Source organism: Herpailurus yagouaroundi, unplaced genomic scaffold (genome assembly GCF_014898765.1).
Source record: "Herpailurus yagouaroundi ecotype Mexico unplaced genomic scaffold, PumYag 162, whole genome shotgun sequence".
Taxonomy (NCBI): domain Eukaryota; kingdom Metazoa; phylum Chordata; class Mammalia; order Carnivora; family Felidae; genus Herpailurus; species Herpailurus yagouaroundi.
In genome coordinates this window covers 49,181,876-49,208,259 of record NW_024412403.1, presented here as the reverse complement: position 1 = coordinate 49,208,259, position 26,384 = coordinate 49,181,876, and the positions used below count along the sequence as shown (strand labels likewise).

The following is a 26,384-nucleotide window of genomic DNA, read 5'->3' as shown; positions in this document are numbered from 1 at the left end:
TCAAACAGACGAGGTTCTGCTGTGCTCAGTTTCTGGGTCATATCTGGGCTCAAGTTTACATCCTAATGAACCCAGAACCTTGTTTACTAGCCCCTATGGATTATATCTCAGAAAGCAGAGGGGAATTTACACTATACTTAATATGTACTGGTATTGTAGAGAAATAGTCTGCAAAAGTCTAAAAGTGTAAAATGTGCTGCTGAAATCAAGACAGAGTTAATGGGTTTTTAAAATACTTATTTTTGAGAGAGAGAGAGAGAGAGAGAGAGAAGCAGAGAGAGGGAGACACAGAATCTGAAGCAGGCTCCAGGCTATGAGCTGTCAGCACAGAGCCCGACACAGGGTTCAAACTCACTAACCGTGAGATCATGACCTGAGGTAAAGTCGGACGCTTAACTGACTGAGCCACCCAGGTGCCCCCAAGACAGAGTTATGCTTTATCATAAGGTTTATCTCAAAATTTATTCTGAGAGACATCAGAAGCAACAAACTGGAGTTTTTAGACCTGTATCAAATAGGTCAGTATAGGATATGCCATGTAGTTCTTCCATTCATAGATTCCTAGCTAACACAGGTTTCATCTACTTAGACTTTTAAAAAACTATTCTCTAGCCACTCAGTTGAATTATCTCTATAATACTTAAGGAAAATCTAGACAAATTGAGCCCACAAACCATGTCCAGAACCAAAATAGAACTGGATTTTCTTCAGATGTGCCTTAGAGGAATGATTTTAAATTCACAGCTAAGGACTTGCCCTGATAACCTGGCTCAACAGAGCTGGGATTTCTTTGTAGATCTGTTTCTAAACAAAGAGCTGTCTTGGCTTTGTGGTGCCTCTTCTGGCCCACAGATACTTGGAGAGACTTCAGTCATTGGAAGTCAACCAGGAAGACAATCTAAATTTCGGCAAATTATGCAATCTTCACAAATGTTCTATATAACTACTCTCTTCGGTAAATTCTAATTTGCAGCTGCACTGTAGCATTTTTGCAGTTAATAAATGAGGGAATAATGATGAAATGCCTTTGGAGGTAGAATCACTAGTACATAGACAATGACTAGAAGTTGCTATGGAGAGGAGTATGACACTGTTGATCCTAGCTTGGACAAGTGATAGATGATAACACCACTAACTAAGGCAGGGAACACAAAGGGATAAATGCCTGTGTTGGTGCATGCTGGGTTTGGAGGGCCACTACAACTTGCAAGTGGGAATGTCTAACTGGTGGTTGAAATGCATTCTGTATTTCTAAACCAAAGTTAAGGTTTGGGATATAGGTTTGGGAATCACCTCTCTACCTATAGAAGGTTATTTAAATCTTGTGTGTGAATGACACCATCCAACAGAAAGTATAGACTGAGAAAAGAAGAGGACAGAGGTAAAAGACTTGGGGGGCACAGTTACATTTAGGAAATGGATAGGGGAAGAGGGGCCAGCAGAAGTTGCTGCCAAAAATATAGTAGAGTACCAGGAAGGAGGGTCTCGGGAGGCAAGGCAGGGAAGGGTGCTCAACAACGACAGTGAGGTAGAAAAGGATCAGAGGAGCTGCTGGACCTGACCATGCAGATCCAGAAACTCATACCCGAAACCTATGGGCCCATGCTTCAAATCCAGCAGTTAGCAGATTTTAGATAGGCAAAAACAGAACATATACCAAATACATGAATATGTCTCCAGTAAGAAGTATGAATAAAAGTGAATAAAAACTATAATGACCCTTAGGTCAGGTCTAGTCAGGGTTTGCTGTCTAATTAGTTGAGAAAAAAACTTAAAGTTTTCAGAGCATGCGGACTTCGGAGCTACGGATAGAGCATCGTGGATCCATGGTTGCAGGAGATCAGTGAAGTGGAAGCCAGACCACAGCAGATGAAGATACAATCGAGAGACCAGGGAGCAAAGGAAGATAAAGTTTTTTGAATACAGGAATGAGAGCAAAGGAAGGATGGATTGCAGGGGAAGCCATATCAAGGAAATGATTAGTGTTTTTAGGGTGTTGGAGCATTTGGACTGCTTAGCAGGTGAATAGGGAGGAAATCATGGATCAACAGAAATATGGACTAATGGAGAAGCATGTAAGATAATAGAAATAATGGAAGGTAAAAGGCCCTACAAGAGAGGATGGCCTAGTGGCACAGGTGAGCTCACAAAGTGGCCTTCAAACTGGTGGGAGATCTGCTTTCTCCAAGATGGGACCTAAGGGTATAAGGTTAGGATAAAGGAACAGAGAATCTGGAGGTGAAAATGGTGGATAGTCCGCATATGTTACTTTTCTAAGTCAGTCTCTTTGTAGCTTACGGCAGGAGTAAACCTCATTGAAGATTTCATATTCCACCACCTTTATTGGAGAATAAGAGATTAATTCTCTCAACTACTCTAGTGAAACATTCATGTACATTCATTTACATTTGTCCATATTAGACACTTCCATTCATAATTGCCTTAGTTGAATATTTCTTTGGATTGGTGCACTTTATTCAAAAAGACAGTTAATATAGTTGGTTAGTTAATAAAAATGGTAAGTTGGTTGATATGATGGAGTCTAAACTATAATAGTATTATATATTAATTACATATATTTATTATACAAATATTCTTATAAGGAAATCAAAACTGTCTTCTCATATAAATTGTCATTATTTACACTAAGTTTCTGCCTGCATGGAAGATTCAGATTTTAGGAATCAGGCTTTTGTTCAATTTAATATATGGGGGAATGCCACATAGGGAAAAAGAAAAAAAAAGAAGCTTCATTTCTTGGAGCTGCAGTTGACCAAGAGAATGATTCATATCCCTTTCCTGAGAATATTTCTATTTCTTTCCTTTCCACTGATTTCACCTGCTTTAGAAAGTCTGCAGTGACAGTTTATTAAATCATCACTTCATGTTAAAAAGTGCCAATTGCAGCAGCAGGAATCCACATTACCCCCACCTACATTCCTCAGTAAATGAAAACAGGCAGCGAGTAATGGATTTACAGTACAGTGGATTTATTGGTAGCACATTTCTTCTCAGCCTCTACTTTCCTTAATCCTGGGTCCTCTCTATACTTTAGAACTGTAGCCAATTAGGGTATTTATAAACTACAGGCTGTTTCGTATGGCCATGATCTTCACAGAGCCAGATCAGTCTTTCACTCACCAGATAAACATTTAGATTTACAACTGGAAATTTCTCATATTTTACCATTCAAATCCCCAAAAGTACTACACAGCAAAGGTCAAATGTTCACTATTGTAAGTTTTCTCTATTTTTGTTGACCAGTAATCTTTATGAGTTTTTTCTTTAAAAAAATTCAGGCGTGCCTGGGTGGCTCAGTCAGTTAAATGTCTGATTTAGGCTCAGGTCATGATTTCACAGTTCATAGATTTGAGCCCCGTATCGGGCTCTGTGCTGACAGCTTGGAGCCTGGAGACTGCTTCGATTCTGTATCTTTCTTTCTGCCCCTCCCTTGTGCGTGTTCTCTCTCTCAAAAAATAAATGGGTAAACATCAAAAAGTTTTTAAATCAGATTTTCAAGTTCCTGTGGATGTTACCTTTTAGCTCATAAAGTTTCTAATTGAGTCAAGATTCTACTCAATCTACCAACTTCCACAACTATAACTTCATTGGAACTTAGTGGCCTAGAGTAAGAACAAATGTGATATTTAAGTTAAATATGATCCCACATAGCAGTTAAGAGAGAGTGTCTGTAACCTAGTATAACCTTTTCCACACTAATGGTAAAGTGGTGCTTGGCCACCTCATGGTGCAAAAGTTTTCCTCGGCTTTCCTGCGGTAGAATTTTAGCCTGAATTCTAATTTTTTCCCCAGCATCACTTAAGATGCAAGGAAATTACAATGTCTACCAAAGGGACCCTGATACTTACCAGATGTTCAGTTTAGTATGAAAACCTTTCAGCAAGAGAGTAGGGCTGAGAAGGATGTCTTTGTGGGGAAACTGAGCCAAAGAAGAACTTTACCTTGATCTTGGAAAGAGTGTATATATAAATCTGGTGCTAATAATAAACAAATTACCTTCGTATTTTCCTCAGTGAGAATTAAGGTATCAAATTCCCAGCCTACTGTTTTATTTTGCCAACATAGAACTGGGCATAGATGTTAAAAATGTACTGGGTAAAAGGGACCGACTCTAAGTAGGTCTCTTTTAATTGACATTTTTGTCTTTAGTTGTCATTCTCTTGTCTGTCAGGAGACCTTGAAACCTAATATACTGGAAGCCACATCACTAAGAATGACAGAAATGGCAATGTTTATCTAGCATTTACTACGTAACAAGTATTCTCCTAAACTTTACATGTAGGATCTTCTAACGAGGGGCGTTTTCCTCTTGCTCCATTTTCTCCTGGTAATAACTGTCACTGCCTTTCAGAATAAAACTTTGTTCTCCTCCTAGAATTTGTCTTCCCTGCTGTCTCCCCTAATTTGTAGGCCATTTATGCCTATGTTATTAATGTATTTGCTGTTGCTCTCAGGGGACTTTTAGCGTGAATATCAAATGGCAGCTAAACACTTCAAGCAAAAACTGGCTTTCTGGTTTTCTTTTTAAGATTTTATTTTTAAGTAATAAAATCTACACCCACCGAACCTACAACCGTGAGATCAAGAGTCACATGCTCTACCAACTGAACCACCCTCTTTTGTTTAATGACATTGTTTCTTTTCTTTTTTCCAAGAGAGGCTTCACGATCAACTGTGACCAATTTTAACTACCACCAGAACCTTCTCCATACAAGTGACTTTTTCCACCTTGAAAAAAGCATTCATGTTCTTGGAATTACTCTTTAGCCATTGTGAAAATGCCTTTGCTTTATTCATGTTTTCCAGGACGTTGTATCTGCGGGTTTAGCTTCACTCCAGACGTGAAACTTAAAGTACAGTGTTTTATAATCTTTTTTCTTTCAGTTCTGAGAGATGTGGTCCTTCCCCCTAAACCAGACCCTGAAGTCTCTCAGCGTGAACCTGGTAAATAAATTACTTTATTTCCCCAGCTTGGAAGCATGGTTTTCAAAAAGAAAAATGTTCTTGAGGCAAATATATATTTAATGATTGTGATGTGGAACAAGGTTGGAGAAAATTATAGATCTAAAATGTGTAATTTTTTTGTGAAGATTTAATCTTACAAATTGATTGAATTTTTTTTCTGCTTAACATGAGGGAATAGTATATAATTAGTTTATTTTCCCTGGAAGTGTTTCCATTGAAAAGGAGATCATGCTAAAATTATAAGACATATTTATTAACTGAGCCAACCATTTTTTTTTACTTTCTTTCAAAATGGAAATATAACTCCATTCCAACTGTGGGTGTAATGTAAGTCAAAAATGTGCATGCCTACTCAAAAATTTTCCTCAGAGTCATAGTGAATGAGATCTTTAAAGTTTTAGCTAAAGTAAGCTTCCTAAGTAGCATCTAATATGTAGAATTTTCTCATATTTATTGTATTTCTTGGAGAATGTTTAAATGTTCAAATGGAAGCATATAGGAACACAGAAACAATGTTTACTTCACCAGGTAGTAAATTCTCATAAATATATTTCCTCGGTTTGCTTTTGGCCTAGTTCTGCAACCTGTTACCTTTAGAATTGATCCACCAGAGACAACAATAGGTAATGGTTTCCCCCTATCAACCAACTCTAATTGTTTGCTTTGCTACAGTCTAATTGCAGGTCTTGCTCAACTTATCATATTGAACACCCTCTCTTCTTAATCCATTTCATCATCTCATTGTCATCTCATCATCATACTCCTACTCTTTCCAAAATAGAAAAGCAATGATTTCACTGTTGTGAAGGCTTTGCTCTGAAGACCAACCTAAGGCAGCTTATTACTGAGTTCTTCTTCACCTACCTCATTTATTTCCATGTTCAGAATGATTCCACGTGCTCATGCCCATCCAGTTAACATTTTCAGCACTTTCGGTGGTTCTCAGCTGTAGTGTTACAACACACTAGTATGACCAGTTGTGAAAAGTTCTGGCAAGTAATTACTGTTAATATCTGTAAAAATACTGAAATTTGCCAATGGTCTGTTTTTAAAAATAAACTTGAGGAGACTCAATATGAGACACCACTAAAATAATGAATATTTCCACTCATTTTGTAATCCTGTATGTTCTCTAGGATGGGGGTGGGGGAGAGAGAGACAGAGAGAGAGCGTGCGAGCGCAAGCATGCACCACAGCTGACAGACCAAGATTGTTTCTTACTCATATCCCATCTTAACCAGGGGTGGTCATGGAATGTGGCAGACACTGAATGTTATTTCCTATCTATCCTGGTGGTGGAAAAAAAACAGTTGAGAACCATTACTCTTATATTCCACAGTCATTTTTGTGAAGGTTCTGTGTACACCTAACTTGATTCTTCATGATCCACCTAATGTCTTCCTTTTTCCGCTTCAAACGAAGGAATCTTGTGTAATATCATTCTGGCTTGGTGCTGGATTTTGCATCTCAAGATTGATACCACTCATACTTTTCTTTTCCAGCTCCTTTAGAGACACGAGGCAGCCCTTTTATACCTATGATCTCACCAAGCACTAGTCAGGAGGAACTGCAAAGCACTCTGGGTAAGTTTTGATTTCATATTTCAGTCCAATGAGGGTCTACTTTTTAGGGATTGCCCTTGAAGTAGCCATATGTACCTTGTGTTGATGGGTTGTTTCCAAACAATAGAGGGTCTTTTTCTACCATTATAAAAAATAGCCATTTCACTTGATTCTTTTACATTAATTGTATTCTGTCCTTCTAATAGTTATGTTGGTTTTCAATAGAAAATGAGAATATTTTAAAATATCCTGATAAAATTTTAATTATTCTAAGAAGAATGTTCCCAAAATGTATCAATTCTATACTTTTTGGTTGCTTTTCCATATTGGAAGCTGCCTTTGGAAAGAATTTCATCTAGTATTTACAGAATATTTTATGGGTGCTAAGTGAAATGCTAAGCAACCAGAATTCCAAAAAAGAAACTGTTTTGAGAGTGAATCCTTATCCTAGCGAGTTCAGCATCTAAGAATACGAAGGATTTAGTGATGGTAGTACTTCCTCCATACCACCCAGTGGGTTATGTGTATGTTTAATTTCAGTCACATAACACTTGTGAGGTAGGTTCTATTACTTGCCCCATTTTACACATTAGAAAATTGAGGCATAGAGAGATTTAAAAAATTGGCAAAGTCACACAGCTAATGTCAAAGCTGGATTGGAACCCACATACTCAGTCACCAGAGCTCCTGAGATTCACCCCACTATTGTTCAAAAAATGAGTGTGACAGAAAATTGAGCAACATGCTAAACAAACAAACCACCAGGCATATTAGGGGAGGCTTCACAGAGGAGGTGATACTTACCCTGGATTTTCAAGTTGGGGTGACAGTTGAAGTTAAAGATGTGAAAGGTCCTTTCAGGTTAAAGACCGATGGGACAGAGGCAGCGGCAAAAATGATAGGCTAATCTTATGGGCATGTGAGTCACCTCGAGAAAACAAGGAAGGATAGAAGCAACAGGAAGGTTGGTGGGGATGAGTGGGCCATGTTTTTAAGGAGTTCAGCACCAGTGTATTCACTGAATGGGAAACCCCAGTTTGCTTGACCCCCAACTGAAAATAAATCAGAAACCAAGTGTTCACACTTTGTTTTTGCTGGTTCTTCTGCCCTTCCCACACTGCATACCATACCATGTGGCTGTGTTTAAATCACTGGCCTTATTTTCTTCCCTTTGTCCCTTTTCAAATAAACCTATCTTTTGTGTGTGTCTACTGAGATGAAATTACTGATCACATTTCAAAATGAAATCATTTTTGAAGGAAAAAAAGTGAAACCTGAGCAAATACACCCTAATTTCCAAATGCCCATTTATTCTAGCCATGGCCTTCAAAGTGAACATCACCCATGATGGCAAAGCCAAAAGTACTCTCCAAGAACCCCTGCTAGATATACTAATTATCTAACTTCTACTCCCTATTTGTTTAAGTGCGTCTTGGTTTATTGAAGCAGGGACCATCACCTGCCAACTCACAAGTATCTCTGCTATGAGCAAAATCCAGATTACAAAGCAGGGCAGAAAAAAAGATGACTGTATATTGTATGTACCAAGTATTTCCTTGGATACAGTTCATGGCAAAGTGGACGATGTAAATTGCTATGTCTACATGATGCTGTGATGACTTCAAAACATTATGGGAGTAGAAGTATTGCAATTGTTTTTATTTTGTCAGAAGAAATGTGTCTATGTCAATAAACAAACTTTGATTCTCACATGACATTAGTAGATGAATGTTTATTCTTACATGGCATGAATGCACCTCTTTTCATAAGATGTATTTCTTTTCCAGCTCACATAAACAGTTGATGGTATAGAGAGGAAGCATGAAGGCAACAATAGATAAAAGCAGTTAATAGACACAATTCAAGAACAGCCATGTCCAGGATCATGAAACAATAATCGTGAACTAAAAGCTTTTGGAAATCCTTATAATAATTATTAAAACAATAGTGCACGAGGATAGTAAATAGAATAAATGAGTTACTAAAATGTACCTTTAACCTTGAAATATTATGATGACTGGGCATACTTATAAATGCAATTTCCTGTTTACCATTGCATGGGGTGGAAATAAGTGTGGTTTTTTTGACAAGTTCATAATGATAATTATTTAAAGTCAGCCACCTTGCTCTATTTGTCCCCAGCAGAAACAGAACAGTCCACCCAAGAATTCTTTACAACTAAGATTCCACCAACAACTGAATTGACAAGGACAACTCAGGGTAATGCTATTTCCCCATTTCTGTGTAGTAAATTTTTATTTTCATTTTTAATCAGGAAAGAAATTTTCTTTTCAAAATGTCAATTTTCATCACAGTGAATTAGTTTTCTTCATTTCATAGGTGCAGGACATCAGCTGAATATGAATACTGATACGTACTTTACTTGAATGTAGGGAAGACAGTTTCTTTAGTTAGAACTTTGCTTTTGAATGTATGGTTGACAACTTGATGCTGATAACTAAGAATCAAAGTGCCCTTTTTTCTTTGCTTATCTTCATTTGCTTTTTTTCCACATCTGATAAAATTTTTTATTACCTTTTTGTTCTTCCCCATTCTTTTCTTTCGCCTCCTCTTCCTCCCCATCTTGCTTCCCCGTCCTCCTTTCTCACTCTCTCTTCATCTTCCTCTGTCCCCTCTCTTTCACTTAATAAGCACATTGATATTGTAGCCTGAGGAAGGAAACTAGTAGTGAGAAAAATCATTTTTTTAAGATGACTTCATATTTGGGTTACCTGGGTGGCTCAGTTAACTGAGAGTCTGATTCTTGATTTTGGCTCAGGTCATGATTCCAGGGTCATGGGTTTGAGCCCCACATTGGGCTCTGTGCTGAGCATGGAACCTGCTTAAGATTCTCTCTCTCCCTCTACCCCTCTTCTTTACGTGCTCTCTCTCTCTCTCCCTCTCTCTCTCAAAGAAAATGACTTAATATTTAAATATCTAGGGAGGGTTTGGGGGAGATTTCCTTCTTTTATTTCTTTCTTCCAACTTTTTGGGAAGTGTTACCTACACAAAGCCCTATCTTACCTTCATGCTCTCAGAAATTTTGCCTTTTTTTTATTTTTCTATGTTACTTAGGTTACAAACAGTTGTGGATTTCTTATGTTTTTGTGGTTTCTTTTATTTTTGTTCTGAAGGATCCCTTTTGCTCATCTCTACCTCTTTTATATGGTAGGAATCCCCAAAAAACAAAAAAAGTAAACTTATTTTACTTATTGTCAGTTATAATTTGTGAACAAAATGTGGAGGAAGAAGTTTGAAATTATAGATAATGATGATGAAAAGAAATCTAATTTAAAGATTTCATAAGTAGTACTTATTCTAAATAAACATGACTAGAGCACCTATGGCTGAGGATAGTTTTTTTTTTCAATATATGAAATTTATTGTCAAATTGGTTTCCATACAACACCCAGTGCTCATCCCAAAAGGTGCCCTCCTCAATACCCATCACCCACCCTCCCCTCCCTCCCACCCCCCATCAACCCTCAGTTTGTTCTCAGTTTTTAAGAGTCTCTTATGCTTTGGCTCTCTCCCACTCTAACCTCTTTTTTCTTTTTTCCTTCCCCTCCCCCATGGGTTTCTGTTAAGTTTCTCAGGATCCACATAAGAGTGAAAACATATAGTATCTGTCTTTCTCTGTATGGCTTATTTCACTTAGCATCACACTCTCCAGTTCCATCCACGTTGCTACAAAGGGCCATATTTCGTTCTTTCTCATTGCCATGTAGTACTCCATTGTGTATATAAACCACAATTTCTTTATCCATTCACCAGTTGATGGACATTTAGGCTCTTTCCATAATTTGGCTATTGTTGAGAGTGCTGCTATGAACATTGGGGTACAAGTGCCCCTATGCATCAGCACTCCTGTATCTCTTGGGTAAATTCCTAGCAGTGCTACTGCTGGGTCATAGGGTAGGTCTATTTTTAATTTTCTGAGGAATCTCCACACTGTTTTCCAGAGTGGCTGCACCAATTTGCATTCCCACCAACAGTGCAAGAGGGTTCCCGTTTCTCCACATCCTCTCCAGCATCTATAGTCTCCTGATTTGTTCATTTTGGCCACTCTGACTGGCGTGAGGTGATAATCTGAGTGTGGTTTTGATTTGTATTTCCCTGATGAGGAACGACGTTGAGCATCTTTTCAAGTGCCTGTTGGCCATCGGATGTCTTCTTTAGAGAAGTGTCTATTCATGTTTTCTGCCCATTTCTTCACTGGGTTATTGTTTTTCGGGTGTGGAGTTTGGTGAGCTCTTTATAGATTTTGGATACTAGCCCTTTGTCCGACATGTCATTTGCAAATATCTTTTCCCATTCCGTTGGTTGCCTTTTAGTTTTGTTGGTTGTTTCCTTTGCTGTGCAGAAGCTTTAAATCTTCATAAGGTCCCAGTAATTCATTTTTGCTTTTAATTCCCTTGCCTTTGGGGATGTGTCGAGTAAGAGATTGCTACGGCTGAGGTCAGAGAGGTCTTTTCCTGCTTTCTCCTCTAGGGTTTTGATGGTTTCCTGTCTCACATTCAGGTCCTTTATCCATTTTGAGTTTATTTTTGTGAATGGTGTGAGAAAGTGGTCTAGTTTCAATCTTCTGCATGTTGCTGTCCAGTTCTCCCAGCACCATTTGTTAAAGAGACTGTCTTTTTTCCATTGGATGTTCTTTCCTGCTTTGTCAAAGATGAGTTGGCCATACGTTTGTGGGTCTAGTTCTGGGGTTTCTATTCTATTCCATTGGTCTATGTGTCTGTTTTTGTGCCAATACCATGCTGTCTTGATGATGACAGCTTTGTAGTAGGGGCTAAAGTCTGGGATTGTGATGCCTCCTGCTTTGGTCCTCTTCAAAATTACTTTGGCTATTCGGGGCCTTTGTGGTTCCATATGAATTTTAGGATTGCTTGTTCTAGTTTCAAGAAGAATGCTGGTGCAATTTTGATTGGGATTGCATTGAATGTGTAGATAGCTTTGGGTAGTATTGACATTTTGGCAATATTTATTCTCCCAATCCATGAGCAGGGAATGTCTTTCTATTTCTTTATATCTTCTTCAATTACCTTCATAAGCTTTCTATAGTTTTCAGCATACAGATCCTTTACATCTTTGGTTAGATTTATTCCTAGGTATTTTATGCTTCTTGGTGCAATTGTGAATGGGATCAGTTTCTTTATTTGCCTTTCTGTTGCTTCATTGTTAGTGTATAAGAATGCAACTGATTTCTGTACATTGATTTTGTATCCTGCAACTTTGCTGAATTCATGTATCAGTTCTAGCAGACTTTTGGTGGAGTCTGTCGGATTTTCCATGTATAATATCATGTCATCTGCAAAAAGCGAAAGCTTGACTTCATCTTTGCCAATTTGGATGCCTTTGATTTCCTTTTGTTGTCTGATTGCTGATGCTAGAACTTCCAGCACTATGTTAAACAACAGCGGTGAGAGTGGGCATCCCTGTCGTGTTCCTGATCTCAGGGAAAAAGCTCTCAGTTTTTCCCCGTTGAGGATGATGTTAGCTGTGGGCTTTTCATAAATGGCTTTTATGATCTTTAAGTATGTTCCTTCTATCCCGACTTTCTCAAGGGTTTTTATTAAGAAAGGGTGCTGGATTTTGTCAAAGGCCTTTTCTGCATCGATTGACAGGATCATATGGTTTTTCTCTTTTTTTTTGTTAATGTGATGTATCACGTTGATTGATTTGCGAATGTTGAACCAGCCCTGCATCCCAGGAATGAATCCCACTTGATCATGGTGAATAATTCTTTTTATATGCTGTTGAATTCCATTTGCTAGTATCTTATTGAGAATTTGCATCCATATTCATCAGGGATATTGGCCTGTAGTTCTCTTTTTTTACTGGGTCTCTGTCTGGTTTGGGAATCAAAATAATACTGGCTTCATAGAATGAGTCTGGAAGTTTTCCTTCCCTTTCTATTTCTTGGAATAGCTTGAGAAGGATAGGTATTATCTCTGCTTTAAACGTCTGGTAGAACTCCCCTGGGAAGCCATCTGGTCCTGGACTCATATTTGTTGGGAGATGTTTGATAACCGATTCAATTTCTTCACAGTTATGGGTCTGTTCAATTATCTCTGAGGGATCAACCAATCTCTGAGGGATTGGTTGTAATAATTCCATTTTCATTCATGATTTTATCTATTTGGGTCATCTCCCTTTTCTTTTTGAGAAGGCTGGCTAGAGGTTTGTCAATTTTATTTTTTCAAAAAAACAACTCTTGGTTGCATTGATCTGCTCTACAGTTTTTTCAGATTCTATATTGTTTATTTCTGCTCTGATCTTTATTATTTCTCTTCTTCTGCTGGGTTTAGGCTGCCTTTGCTGTTCTGCTTCTATTTCCTTTAGGTGTGCTGTTAGATTTTGTATTTGGGATTTTTCTTGTTTCTTGAGATAGGCCTGGATTGCAATGTATTTTCCTCTCAGGACTGCCTTCGCTGCGTCCCAAAGCATTTGGATTGTTGTATTTTCATTTTCGTTTGTTTCCATATATTTTTTAATTTCTTCTCTAATTGCCTGGTTGACCCATTCACTCTTTAGTAGGGTGTTCTTTAACCTCCATGCTTTTGGAGGTTTTCCAGACTTTTTCCTGTGGTTGATTTCAAGCTTCATAGCATTGTGGTCTGAAAGTATGCATGGTATAATTTCAATTCTTGTATACTTATGAAGGGCTGTTTTGTGACCCAGTATATGATCTATCTTGGAGAATGTTCCATGTGCACTCGAGAAGAAAGTATATTCTGTTGCTTTGGGATGCAGAGTTCTAAATAGATCTGTCAAGTCCATCTGATCCAATGTCTCATTCAGGGCCCTTGTTTCTTTATTGACCGTATGTCTAGATGATCTATCCATTTCTGTGAGTGGAGTGTTAAAGTCCCCTGCAATTACCACATTCTTATCAATAAGGTTGCTTGTGTTTACGAGCAATTGTTTTATATCTTTGGGGGCTCCCGTATTTGGCACATAGACATTTATAACTGTTAGCTCTTCCTGATGGATAGACCCTGTAATTATTATATAATGCCCTTCTTCATCTCTTGTTACAATCTTTAATTTAAAGTCTAGTTTGTCTGATATAAGTATGGCTACTCCAGCTTTCTTTTGGCTTCCAGTAGCATGATAAATAGTTCTCCATCCCCTCATTCTCAATCTAAAGGTGTCCTCAGGTCTAAAATGAGTCTCTTATAGACAGCAAATAGATGGGAATTGTTTTTTTATCCATTCTGAATCCCTATGTCTTTTGGTTGGCGCATTTAATCCATTTACATTCAGTGTTATTATAGAAAGATACGGGTTTAGAGTCATTGTGATGTCTGTATGTTTTATGCTTGTAGCGATGTCTCTGGTACTTTGTCTCCCAGGATCCCCCTTAGGATCTCTTGTAGGGCTGGTTTAGTGGTAACGAATTCCTTCAGTTTTTGTTTGTTTGGGAAGAGCTTTATCTCTCCTTCTATTCTAAATGACAGACTTGCTGGAGAAAGGATTCTCGGCTGCATATTTTTTCTGTTCAACACATTGAAGATCTCGTGCCAATCCTTTCTGGCCTGCCAAGTTTCAAAAGAGAGATCAGTCACGAGTCTTATAGGTCCCCCTTTATATGTTAGGGCACGTTTATCCCTTGCTGCTTTCAGAATTTTCTCTTTATCCTTGTATTTTGCCAGTTTCACTATGATAGGTCGTGCAGAAGATCGATTCAAGTTACGTCTGAAGGGAGTTCTCTGTGCCTCTTGGATTTCAATGCCTTTTTCCTTCCCCAGTTCAGGAAAGTTCTCAGCTATTATTTCTTCAAGTACATCTTCAGCACCTTTCCCTCTCTCCCTCTCTGGGATACCAATTATGCGCATATTATTTCTTTTTAGTATATCACTTAGTTCTCTAATTTTCCCCTCATACTCCTGGATTTTTTTATCTCTCTTTTTCTCAGCTTCCTCTTTTTCCATAATTTTATCTTCTAGTTCACCTATTCTCTCCTCTGCCTCTTCAATCCAAGCCGTGGTCATTTCCATTTTATTTTGCATCTCGTTTAAAACGTTTTTCAGCTCCTCCTGGCTGTCCCTTAGCCCCTTGATCTCTGTAGCAATAGATTCTCTGCTGTCCTCTATACTGTTTTCAAGCCCAGCGATTAATTTTATGACTATTATTCTAAATTCACTTTCTGTTATATTATTTAAGTCCTTTTTGATCAGCTCATTAGCTGTTGTTATTTCCTGGAGATTCTTCTGAGGGGAATTCTTCTGCTTGGTCATTTTCGATAGTCCCTGGAGTGGTGCGGATCTGCAGGGCACTTCCCCTGTGCTGTGGTGTATAACTGGAGTTGGTGGGCGGGGCCGCAGTCAGACCTGATGTCTGCCCCCAGCCCACCACTGGGGCCACAGTCAGACTGGTGTGTGCCTTCTCTTCCCCTCTCCTAGGGGCGGGATTCACTGTGGGGTGGGGTGGCCTGTCTGGGCTACTTGCACACTGCCAGGCTTGTGATGCTGGGGATCTGGCGTCTTAGCTGGGGTGGGTAGGCAAGGTGCACAGGGGCAGGAGGGGCAGGCTCAGCTCACTTCTCCTTAGGTGATCCACTTCAGGAGGGGCCCTGTGGCAGCAGGAGGGAGTCAGACCCCTTGCCGGGAGGGGTGGCTCCACAGAAGCACAGCGTTGGGTGTTTTCATGGAGCAAGCAAGTTCCCTGTCAGGAACTGGTTCCTTTTGGGATTTTGGCTGGGGGATGGGCTAGGGAGATGGTGCTGGCGAGTGCCTTTGTTCCCCAACAAACTGAGCTCTGTCGTCCGGGGCTTAGCAACTCTCCCTCCCTTTGTCCTCCAGCCTTCCCGCTTTCCAAGCAGAGCTGTTAACTTATGACCTCCCAGATGCTAAGTCCCGCTTGCTGTCGGAACACAGTCCGTCAGGCCCCTCCGCTTTTTGCAAGCCAGACTCGGGGGCTCTGCTTGGCCGGCGAGCCGCCCCTCCGCCCGGCTCCCTCCCGCCAGTCCGTGCAGCACGCACCGCCTCTCCGCCCTTCCTACCCTCTTCCGTGGGCCTCTCATCTGCACTTGGCTCCTGAGACTCTGTTCTGCTAGTCTTCTGGCTTTTTTTTTCTCGAGGATAGTTTTTGTAAAATTTCTCAATCTTTTTCTACTTGTTTGGTTTCATTTTTTGTTATGTTTTTAATATTTATTATTTAACTTATTATCTTTATATTGACTTTTTAAAAATGTTTATTTTAAAAAAATTTTTAATGTTTATTTATTTTTGAAAGAGAGAGAGACAGAGACAGAGTCAGAGCACCAGTGGGGGAGGGGCAGAGAGAGAGGGAAACAAAATCCAAAGCAGGCTCTGGGCTCTGAGCTGTCAGCACAGAGCCTGGATTCAGGGCTCAAACCCACAAACCCGGAGATCATGACCTGAACTGACGTCAGACGCTTAACTGACTGAGCCACCCAGATGCCCCAAAATGTTTGTTTATTTTTGAGACAGAGAAGTTAAAGATGGAGGAAAGCAAGCTATAAGAGACTCTTAAAAACTGAGAATAAACTGAGGGTTGATGGGGGGTGGGAAGGAGGGGAAAGTGGGTGATGGGCATTGAGGGATGAGCACTGGGTATTGTATGGAAAACAATTTGACAATAAATTTCATATTAAAAAAATAAAATAGAGCATGGGCAGGGGCAGAGAGAGAGGGGAGGATAGAGGACCTGAAGTGGAGAGCCCGATGCAGGGCTCGAACCCACAAATCTGAGATCATGACCTAAACTGAAGGCAGACGCTTAACAGACTGAACCACCCAGGTACCCGCTGTATTTAACTTTTTATTTATTTATAATCCACACAGAAGAAACCTAACATAACACTAGCCCTCCCACATCCTCTTTACCAGCTTCAACCACTAATAGTAGATGGTCAATCACATTACATCCATAATGTGCCCTCATTTTTTTATGTTTTTGCTTAATAGAAGCAATTAGTGTCTTACTTAATAGAAGATAGGTGGATTCTCATGATGAAACACATTGTTTTTGTAGCAAAATATGTAAATATTTATAATAAGAAGCATAAAGAAGCTTTATGTAAGCTAAAATATGTAAATATTTATAATAAGCATAAAAAAATTCAGTTCAGGTGGTGCTGCAAAATGAAAAAAGGCTTCAGCTTTTTAGAACTTTAAAAATTTCAGAATTGAGGATACAAGATTATAGGCCTGTTTTTTTTTTTCCTTGCTTTGCTGTTTCTTACTTTAATGGGAATATCAGTATTAGGTCACCATTACTAGTGTGTGTGGAATTTTAATCAAATTCTTTCTAGAACATGGTTTTATTAGATAGGAGTTTCATAGTTGATGGGGGTATATGCAGAATCTGATATCATTATATGAAATGTCTTAACATACTTACACAATGAAAACAATCTATTTAATTGTTTTCTTATGTTCTAAGGATCATTAGCTTGAACCAAAACTGTGCTTCCCTGGGATTCATATTTTTCTAAGCTTGCGCCAAGGATCTTATGGTGAGCTCACCAGGGATTTGCTGATATGAGGCAACAAAGAACCTCCTGGGAAAGAACTCATCTTAAGGATGAGAGTAGCATGCACAAGCCCAATAGCCCTGCGTTACCGAAAGCGTCCACTTTCACAAAGGCATGATGGGTGTCACTAGGAGCCCCCTCATAAAACCCTCATAAGTGTGTGCCTGGGCTTTGTAGAAGAGGAAGTCAGCTGTTTTCTTACTGTTACATTGCGTTGTGTTTCTAACGTTAGGCATTAGGAGCATAAGACAGCACACGACAATTTGAGAGAGGTGTTATAGGGGTGAAATTAGTCCTCTTGATCTTCACATTCTCCCCATGCATGTACCATGACCCACGTGGCTCTTTGATTTCCAAGCCCTCCACGATGGGGTCCAAGTCCTCCACAGAAACTTTGTGCCTAAAACCCACAACACGAGCCTGCTCATAGAATTTCCAGCACCTTTTCTCTCTGACACCTTTGCTCCTTTGCTTACTGAGACAATTCCCTGCAGCACCCTATAATCAAAACCCTAAAATTCTCAAGTGTTTTGTTTTTGTTTTTATTTTTTTGCCTTTCTCAAACTGTAATAGGAACCCCCTTGGCGAGAGGGACACTGTGTTTATTTTACTTATTTCAACTCCCTTATCCCTGCCCACCCAGGAAAAGTTATATCTTACTTACCCTCTCCCTGTGCTGGGCAGAACATGAGTCCTTACAGGCCATCTTTTAAAATTATTTCTATTATTAGTCATTAAAAACTATGTGGAGATATGTTCACAAAGCTCCTTTGTGTGTGTGTGTGTGTGGTTTTTTTCAGTTCAAAATTAAAACCCTAGAGTAGTTTTCTCAAGGTCTTGTGTTATTTGGTGATGAGCTACATGAGTAACTTACAGTCTAAACTCATGTTATATTCCAACTCTTGCATTAAAAATTCTGTCTAGATTTAAGTAAAGATTGTGAGGAAAAAAATAAAGCAAAAATTCTGATCCTATGGCTTTGAAATACTAAGTGTCATGCTGATTATTTCTGTGTTCTGCTTTATGTCCCTTTCCTGTGTAACGTTTTAAAATTCATCTTTGTTCTAGAATGAGACTAATAAGAACCATGATCCTTGTATTTCTTTAAGCTAAAAACAATCTAACATTGAAGAAATTAACATGAAAAAAACTGAAATATATTAAATTCACAGGAATCCTACCACTAGCAATGAAAATTTTGAAGCATAACATTTACAAATCATCATTACACACTTCAGAGTGTAACGAGAATTTTTTATAACATCAGTGCCTCTCTTCACTCTAGTTGCTACACTTTGAAAGGCCCACACTAAACCTACAGAGAATTTCAATATGCGTCTGCTATTTTTGGCCTGAAGTACGGCAAAATTCTGCTCATCAGTCTTCACGTTGGAAGCTCGTAAACGAGCTATAGTATAATCTGTTTCGCAGGTGTACTTTTTTAACTTGGCAGGCAAGGCTTTACTGATTTATGATTATATAAATACCCACTCAAGATGTGAACAAAATCATCAAAACGATGTAATCTACTTACATAGTTTGAAAGAAAAATTTTTTCCAGTCTTAGCTAAAGCATTACCAAGAGAGTTGGTGGTAAGGAGGCAGTGTGGTATGTCAAGGGGGGCAGAGGACGGAAGGGAAAGATGGAGGAATTCCAGGATGAAAGCATACTTTAAAATCTTAGGAAGCAAAAGTATTCCAGCTGAGTTTCTCATGAATTTGCCTGCTTACGATGGCCAATCATTTTTTAACTTTATTCAGCAAGTAGGAGTCTTCACTGTGCCAGATCCTGAATAACAGGAGCAGAAAATGACAGGGCAGTGTATTGATCCCAGAGCTTGTTCGAGTTCTTGCTCCTTGCTCACCCTGTCTTGACAGGCAGGGCACCAGAGGTCATTTTTCCCATTCCTAAAACTTTAGTGGTTGGCGCTAAGTGAGTATTCATTCCAGGGTTCATGAGCTAAGACAGTAGGATAGAGACCACATGTTCCTATTCTTCTAACGTACCTAAAAGTATATACTGTTTTTACCTTGGACATTGCCTGTCTTCTTTGGCTAAATAATGTTCCATTATGACTTTCGAATTGAGAGATGTAGATGGATGGATGGACGGACAAAAGGGTGGATGGGTGGATGGATGGATGGAAGGTTTATGTTAACCATGTTAAGCAACCATTGGGTAAAATAAGTGCCCTTGAGAAACATGGACGAAATGAAGACTAATCCTTAACACACATTGCAAATGACCAACCTTACTTGCTGTGTGCCTTTATTTCCAGTCATGATTATCTTGTTTTATTTTTCTTTAACAGCTATGCTGTAAATGCATAATTGCAGGCTTCAAAACATCCTTTCTACTCCATGCAAAGTGCATGAATTGTTGGTCCCTAAGATGCTAAATCTCCATTTAATGGAATGTTGGTTATTAAATATGAAACCTTTCCTCTGTTTCAGCCCCACACAGATTGTACACTACTCCTGTGAGGCCCAGAACATCTGACAAAGCACACATCAGACCCGGTAAGTTGTTTCTCTTTTTGGAGACCTAAATAATCACACCTGAGAAGGTATCAAATGTATAGAAACAGCAACATACACCAAAGGAGGGATATATATATACTTAAATGGCAATAACAGATGTACAGAAATTCAGATCTTTGTGGATAAGTAGAGAGGTAATGATCACTTCCATGGAAGTGATACAATGTGACTAAGGTTTTTAAGGATGACCAGATATAAAGACTCCTGTGGAACTTTATCAGTATAGGAATATTTTTAGAACAGTATTTGTGTGTAAATCTCACACATAGTCCTTCAGTTTTCCATGGCAATTACAGAAATAACATTAGAGTTAGCTATTCAGATACACTAGCTCTCAAATGTTATTTAAGAAGAGATGGTCTCTTCCAGTATAAAAGACCCTTGTTCTGGGAGAATATTTTTACTTGATTCCTTCAAGCGATAAAACACACACACATTTTATAGGCTGTATACAGTAAAAATGATAAACATTAGAAAATACATTTACTGAATTCTCCAAAAGCTCTAGGCTCTCCCTCACTGGAGCTTGTTAATGAAAAGGTAACTTAGGAAGGTTCATCTGGTTCATGTAAATTGCTCCTGTGCTAAAGCACAAGTTGGACCAAAGACACTATTATGTACCCGTTGGTTGCTGCAATTCTAAGTCTTCTTAAAGTTCCAAATGGTGAAGCTGGCTTATAAATTAATGTTCTTGGTGAACACCTCTCCAGGTATGTGGGAGAAGGAACAATAATTCTTCTTATCCTTTGGTTTATGGAGATTTCATGCTTTTTTTGCAGTAATATTCCAATACCTAAAGGTAATTAGGCACAGACATCTTTTATAAACAAGTGTATCTCCATGTGCCCTCTATATCATGATAGCTGTTGAGAGCTTAATGTGTGGTTGGTTATATTAAAGGTTTCTACAAAATAATGAAACAGTAACAATAGCTAACATTGACTGAGGGCTTGTCATATGTCTGATGTGGGGTACAGTTGAGGAAGCCAAGGCATGAGAAGAGCTAGGAAGTAGATTTTAAGGTAAACAACCTGGTTCCAGAACTTGGTCTCTCAATCACAATACACTTAGTGCTTTTCCTTGAAGTGTCTTCCAAACAGACAGGTGATCTCTAAAAGTGTTGGTAATAGTCTGGCTCTCCATGGAGCAGGAGAGAAATGAAAATGGTTTCATCATGCTCTGTGTTCAACAATGGACTTATGCCAGGTTAAGAGGGGACATTTGTTTTTTTTGTTTGTTTTGTTTTGTTTTGTTTTTCAACGTTTATTTATTTTTGGGACAGAGAGAGACAGAGCATGAACGGGGGAGGGGCAGAGAGAGAGAGGGAGACACAGAATCGGAAACAGGCTCCAGGCTCTGAGCCATCAGCCCAGAGCCCGACGCGGGGCTCGAACTCACGGACCGCGAGATCGTGACCTGGCTGAAGTCGGATGCTTAACCAACTGCGCCACCCAGGCGCCCCAAGAGGGGACATTTGTACCTAGAGACCCCTGTAGAAGAACCAACAACTTATGAATTTTAAATTAAGGCCTTGGCACATAAAGGCACTTCAGGTTTGGTTTTTCATTGGGTGTAGTAGTCTCAATCTTTTTTCAGTTCTGTTTTGGAATGTATCTAGTGCTTATAAATGAAGTGAGGGATTTCCCGTTTAGACATATAAATTCCCTTGCCAGTTATTTCTTCAAGCCCAGTGATCACCTCAGAGTACAAACTCAAGTCTCTAGTCCCAAATTCAAATCTATTATTTTTAAACCAGAATTGTGGTTTCCATATTCTGAACAATATGTGTGGTAAGCCACAATTTTTCCATTGCTTAGTTAAATGACTTCCAATTCTCCAGGAACTTTTGCTTTCCTTAACTACAAAGTTTTAAAAAGAAAATACCTGACCTTTTTATTCCCATTTTATTGTAGTTCTGAATAAGACAACTACAAGACCTAGTAGACTCAAACCCAGTGGGACGCCCAAAGGAAATGGAATGGGAGCTGGTAATGATCACAAATTTATTTCCTTTTGATCCTCTCTAAACTACAAATGTTTCATTCAAAATTTATACTTTTGTTGAATTCACACTTCAAATTTCTTCTTTTACCAATCTTGGAAGTTCTTAATGTAACTGGAATTGGAAATTGTACATCTTTCCAAAATCAAAATTTCCAATGTCTCTGAAAACATGGAAAAAGAATTTTTCTTTCCTAAACTCAGCTCACTAAATCAGCTACCACATATAATCTTGATCCTTGAAAAGATCCTGATTAAATAGTATCATATGTATCACTGAATGAAAATCTCAAAATAGCTGTTTTCCCTAATTTCAAAAACACTATCCATGCATAGGCTTGGCCTTTCAGACTATAATCACTTGGCTTTTAAGTTTGTAATTTCACAAGTACCATTACAATTTTTTTTTTTTTTGCATTTGTTGTAATCTGGAACATGACATTCTAACAAGAGGAGCTAAGACTCAGAGTAAAGTTTCCAAATCATTCAGTTTAATTCAGGAATTAAGTGACATTGCCCTAATCCAGCCAGATTTGTGGGGAGTTGAAATTATACAGATAACTAAGAAAATGATGTGATAAAAGTTCAAACACCCAACTCACTAAATAGATAAATAGTAGTTATTAGATGCCCTCATATGGGATTGCATCATTTCCTTGCAATATTGCAATATTTTTTAATAGTACAAATCATATACTTATGCAAAAGAGCATGGAAATTAGAATTGATTTAGTGCATATATATTTAATCCATGATGATTCCCTAATGAGAGAGAGATATAAATAATACCTAATTATATTTGGTCTAGAAATCATTTAGATTTGTTGTACAGTGTTTTTTTGTTTTTGGTTTTTGGGGTGGATTTTGTTTTGTTTTGTTTTTGTCCTAGGTTATTACAGTGTGTGAAGTTCTAGGAATCCACACTTTCCTTCAAATTAATTAATGAGGCAATTACTATAAACCCCTGACTCATGAAAAGCAAGAAAGCATTCCATTATCTATTTGTGCTCATCTGTTCCTTTTATTATTCCCAACTGTGGGTTTAGGCAATGCATAGTTTCTCAGACTGATATAAACAGTCTGGCTCTTAACAGAGCCACCTTGTTAATAGTCAAAGCAGTTCCCTGGAGTTTGTCTAAGCAAAAATAGAAACATTTCTGTCAACAAAGCAAGTGAAAAAACAGTACCTATGATCAAACATGAAAGTCATTAACCTTCAGTGTAATCAAGCATTGATTCTCACTAGGAGAATGCTAATTGTCTTTCAGAAAGAAAACAGCATTATTACAAGTTTATCTGCAATACAAACATTTTTTTCTAGACGCCCTTGTAACACAAATTGACATCCCTTCCCCTTTTGTGTAGATGAAATCAACTCTGTAGTATTACTCATCTAGCTAAACTGTGGAAGGATGATCTCTAAGCAGAGCTTCTTAATTGCTAGTAGAAATGGGCTGGTGAACACAGGTAGACAAAGGTGAGTTCAGTTTCAGCTTCCCTTGTTCTACGTCCACCCCCAACTAAAATGCATCACACATGTTCTATGCTCTATTACCTATTGAGATTCCCCTTCAGGGGAGGACCTACTGCCCATCTGCAAGGAATGAGGTCAGCAGACAGCATCCCCTTTCAGTTCCTTCAGGATCAGCCTCTGCTAAGAGAGCCTTGATTAGAGGTCTGGGAGTGATACATCCCCAAATCTACATTATCACATAACCAATTGTTGCTTGCCTCAGGAATGCAAGGTTGGTTCAACATTCAAAGAAATTTAATTCACCACATTAACAGAGAAAAGGAGAAAAATCATACAATCACCTCAGTAAATACAAAAAAAAAAAGCAACCATTAGATAAAATTCAAAATCCATTCATGATGAAAATTTTCAGAAAACAAGGAATAGAAGAAATTTTTCTCATCTGATAAGGAGCATCTGTGAAAAACCTACAACTGACATCATATTTAACAGTGGTCTGAATGTTTTTCTCCTAACATCAAGAACACAAGGATTCCTACTTTTACCACTTATGCTGAAAACAGTAGTGGAGTATTCAGCCAGTGCAATGAGGCAAAAAGGAAAGTAAAATGGTAAAAAAAAATTGAAAATCACAGATAACATGTAGGATATTATGAAAGGAAAATCTAATAGCTTTCAGACTATTTGCTTAGGGAATAAGGTTTTTAAAAACTGGTGAGAAAAAGAATTTTTTGAAATCTATTCATTCCAGGTTATTGGCTTAAATGTGTCCCCCCTCACTTTGACTCTGCATAGTTTCATTCTGGCTTGTTTACCAGAAATGTAGGTATTTACATTAAGTTTATTTTCTTCTCTGACCCCAATCCCATGATCTCATCTACATTCACTTCTAGCTTCTGTTGAGTCTTAATGAGACTTAATTTCTACACCAACTGATTCTTAATCAACTTTGACATCTTGTCCAGAATATTTCTTTGTTATTCATCCACGTTAGATACATTTTCCTGTAGTTTTTCTGTCTAAAGTTTTCAGCCCAGATATTTTACATTAAAAAGAAAAATCATTTGATAAAGGAAGTGTGTAGGATTTATAGGATACACTCTTCATGGTCTTAGGCCACTTAAGACTGTGCCCTTGGAAGACTAAGAAAGAAACATTCTGAGGCCTCAAAACTATGGACCTTTGATTATTTAGGCCTCTACAAAAAATCTTGCAATGATTCCATAAACTCCAGGAAAGCCCAAGTTTCTTATTTCATAACATCATTGCAGATATTTACCCAGCTTTATATGAATTTCTGAGCTATATTTGTAAATATTTCTCCACCTCAAGTCTCAAAGTAGGCTACAAAGGTTGAGGTTGTTGGTAGGTTATTTATCCCAGGACTCTGCTTTTACAAGCTTTCCAGAGATGTGTTTCAGCTTCACTGATACGTTCTAAAAAGTATAGCCAATTTCAGCTCTAGACTGCAGAGATGTAATAAGCATGCAGTAGGCTAGATCATAAAGACTATAGTCCCACAAGCTAAATCTGGCTCACTGCCATGTTGAAACAGCATGCTTTCCTAACAGAATGGTAGAGTTGAACAATTGTGGCAGAGACCGTATGGCCCACAAATCTGAAAACGGTTATTGCATGTCCAGCACGGAGTAGGCTAACTTCTTTTATCAAGGGTCAATCTTCAACTTTCTCCTTGTAGCAAGAAGTCACTGAGCTGTACAGATACACTTTCATCCAACCAACGTTTATTGAAGGCCCATTATGTTTCAGGCAAAATGTAATCTGGAAACTACCTTGACACATGTGGTTTAGCAGATATGTTAAATACTTGAACCTGAGACTCCTTTCTCTGCCTCCTAATGAGGAATCCACACTTGACTGCCCCCACACTGAGTGTGCTTGACAACCAGAAACCAGACTCCTCTGAGATGAGGAATGTGTTTTTCTGGGCTGTGGCTAAATCTTCCAGTCTGCTGGCTCATCACTCCTGGCTTTTTAGCAAGGTGCTAAGATTTGGAGACAAGGGCACAGAGACCAATCATGCATAAATACCACCCCTTTTTGGTCACCAGGAATAGTGCCTAAAACATTTGGAAATGGATTTTCAGTTTACTGTGTTTGTTTGCAACGTTTTTGTTACCATGGTTAAAAATACGCAAACCATTACTTCATTTTTGACAATAAATTGCTAAGGGGTGAACTATGTAAATCCAGAGATTTTTGGAGAACTCCCATATGGCGATTCGGGGCTCATGCTGGAGCTCCACTTGGTGCTTCCAGAGCCAATGCTGCCCTTTAGAAACTATGTTGATTAATCCTGCCTGAGGGAAAAAGAATTCAGGTCACAGCCTGGGCCAGACTGGCTGATTAAGTGCCAATTCCTGAGAATTCTTTCTCCATGGTATCTCTCTTCCTGGCTTCCTCCTTTGTCTTCCCATTGCCTCTCTGCTACCTCTGGCCTCCACTTGCTCTCTGATTCAGAGTAAAAGAAGTTCACTGGTGTCTGGGCTCTGGTGCTCACATTGCTGCTTGGCTGACATGCAAACCACAACAAGGTGCAGGCACGGCCAGAACCGGAGTTCATCCTTCTCTCCCCCATTCAGTGCCCTTTCCCTGAGCTTCATGGCTGCCTTTGGCAGGGCTCTTACTGGTGTTTTTATACCCTGCCAACTTTTATCTATTTGTGAAGGCTGAATAAAGTCCAAATTAGCTGCTTAATGGTTTGGGCACTTACATTTAAGGATCATAACAGTAAGATGCTGTTTCTACCTACACAGAAAGGAACACAAAATGACTGGTTTCTGCTGATTTCTCCCTTAATTACAAAAGAAGCCAGGAAAATTATAACTTTGGTCTTACTCATAAAGTTTTCTTGCAGAATTTTGGATTCTCTCCTAGATCTCCAATTCACTAGCCACTGTGGCTTAGAGGATTTGTCCACTGTCAGATTGAGCTATGTCTGAGCCCCACACACTAGTGGCATAATTGGATGACATATGCTTGCCAGCCAGGGCCATTTAGACCTCACACAATGGCAATGCCTCAAACCATCCAGTAGGCAGTGTGTAAGACTCTGAAGCTAGAGTCACTTAGAGTCTTTATGGGGAATAACAGAAGCAAGGCAATGATGAGAGGAAGACAGTACACTGTGCTATGCCACTTAGTGTTGAAGAGCTAGGCCTTGGAGCTTGGGCACATGTTGGTCTGAGTCCCAACACTTCCTCGCTATGAATTGCTTAATCTTCCTTCCTTGGGTTTCCTCATCTGTGGAACCTGGGTGGTATCTCCCACACAGAACTGTTGTAAGGATCAAATT

General features: G+C 38.9%; 1 protein-coding gene across 42 annotated transcripts in view; it reads left to right on the top strand.

Annotated features, from left to right (window-relative positions):
• ABI3BP (ABI family member 3 binding protein) overlaps nt 1–26,384 on the top strand; it is a 266,973-nt gene that overhangs the window by 190,096 nt on the left and 50,493 nt on the right. For 30 of the 42 annotated variants that reach the window (XM_040484344.1, XM_040484369.1, XM_040484349.1 and 27 more), the window contains 6 exons: nt 4,906–4,965; nt 5,562–5,609; nt 6,489–6,569; nt 8,691–8,768; nt 19,507–19,572; nt 21,507–21,581. In XM_040484344.1, coding sequence (XP_040340278.1) covers nt 4,906–4,965; nt 5,562–5,609; nt 6,489–6,569; nt 8,691–8,768; nt 19,507–19,572; nt 21,507–21,581 — 408 coding nt within the window. The remainder of the gene's footprint in view (nt 1–4,905; nt 4,966–5,561; nt 5,610–6,488; nt 6,570–8,690; nt 8,769–19,506; nt 19,573–21,506; nt 21,582–26,384) is intronic. The other 12 variants (XM_040484333.1, XM_040484329.1, XM_040484365.1 and 9 more) reach the window with 5 other exon arrangements.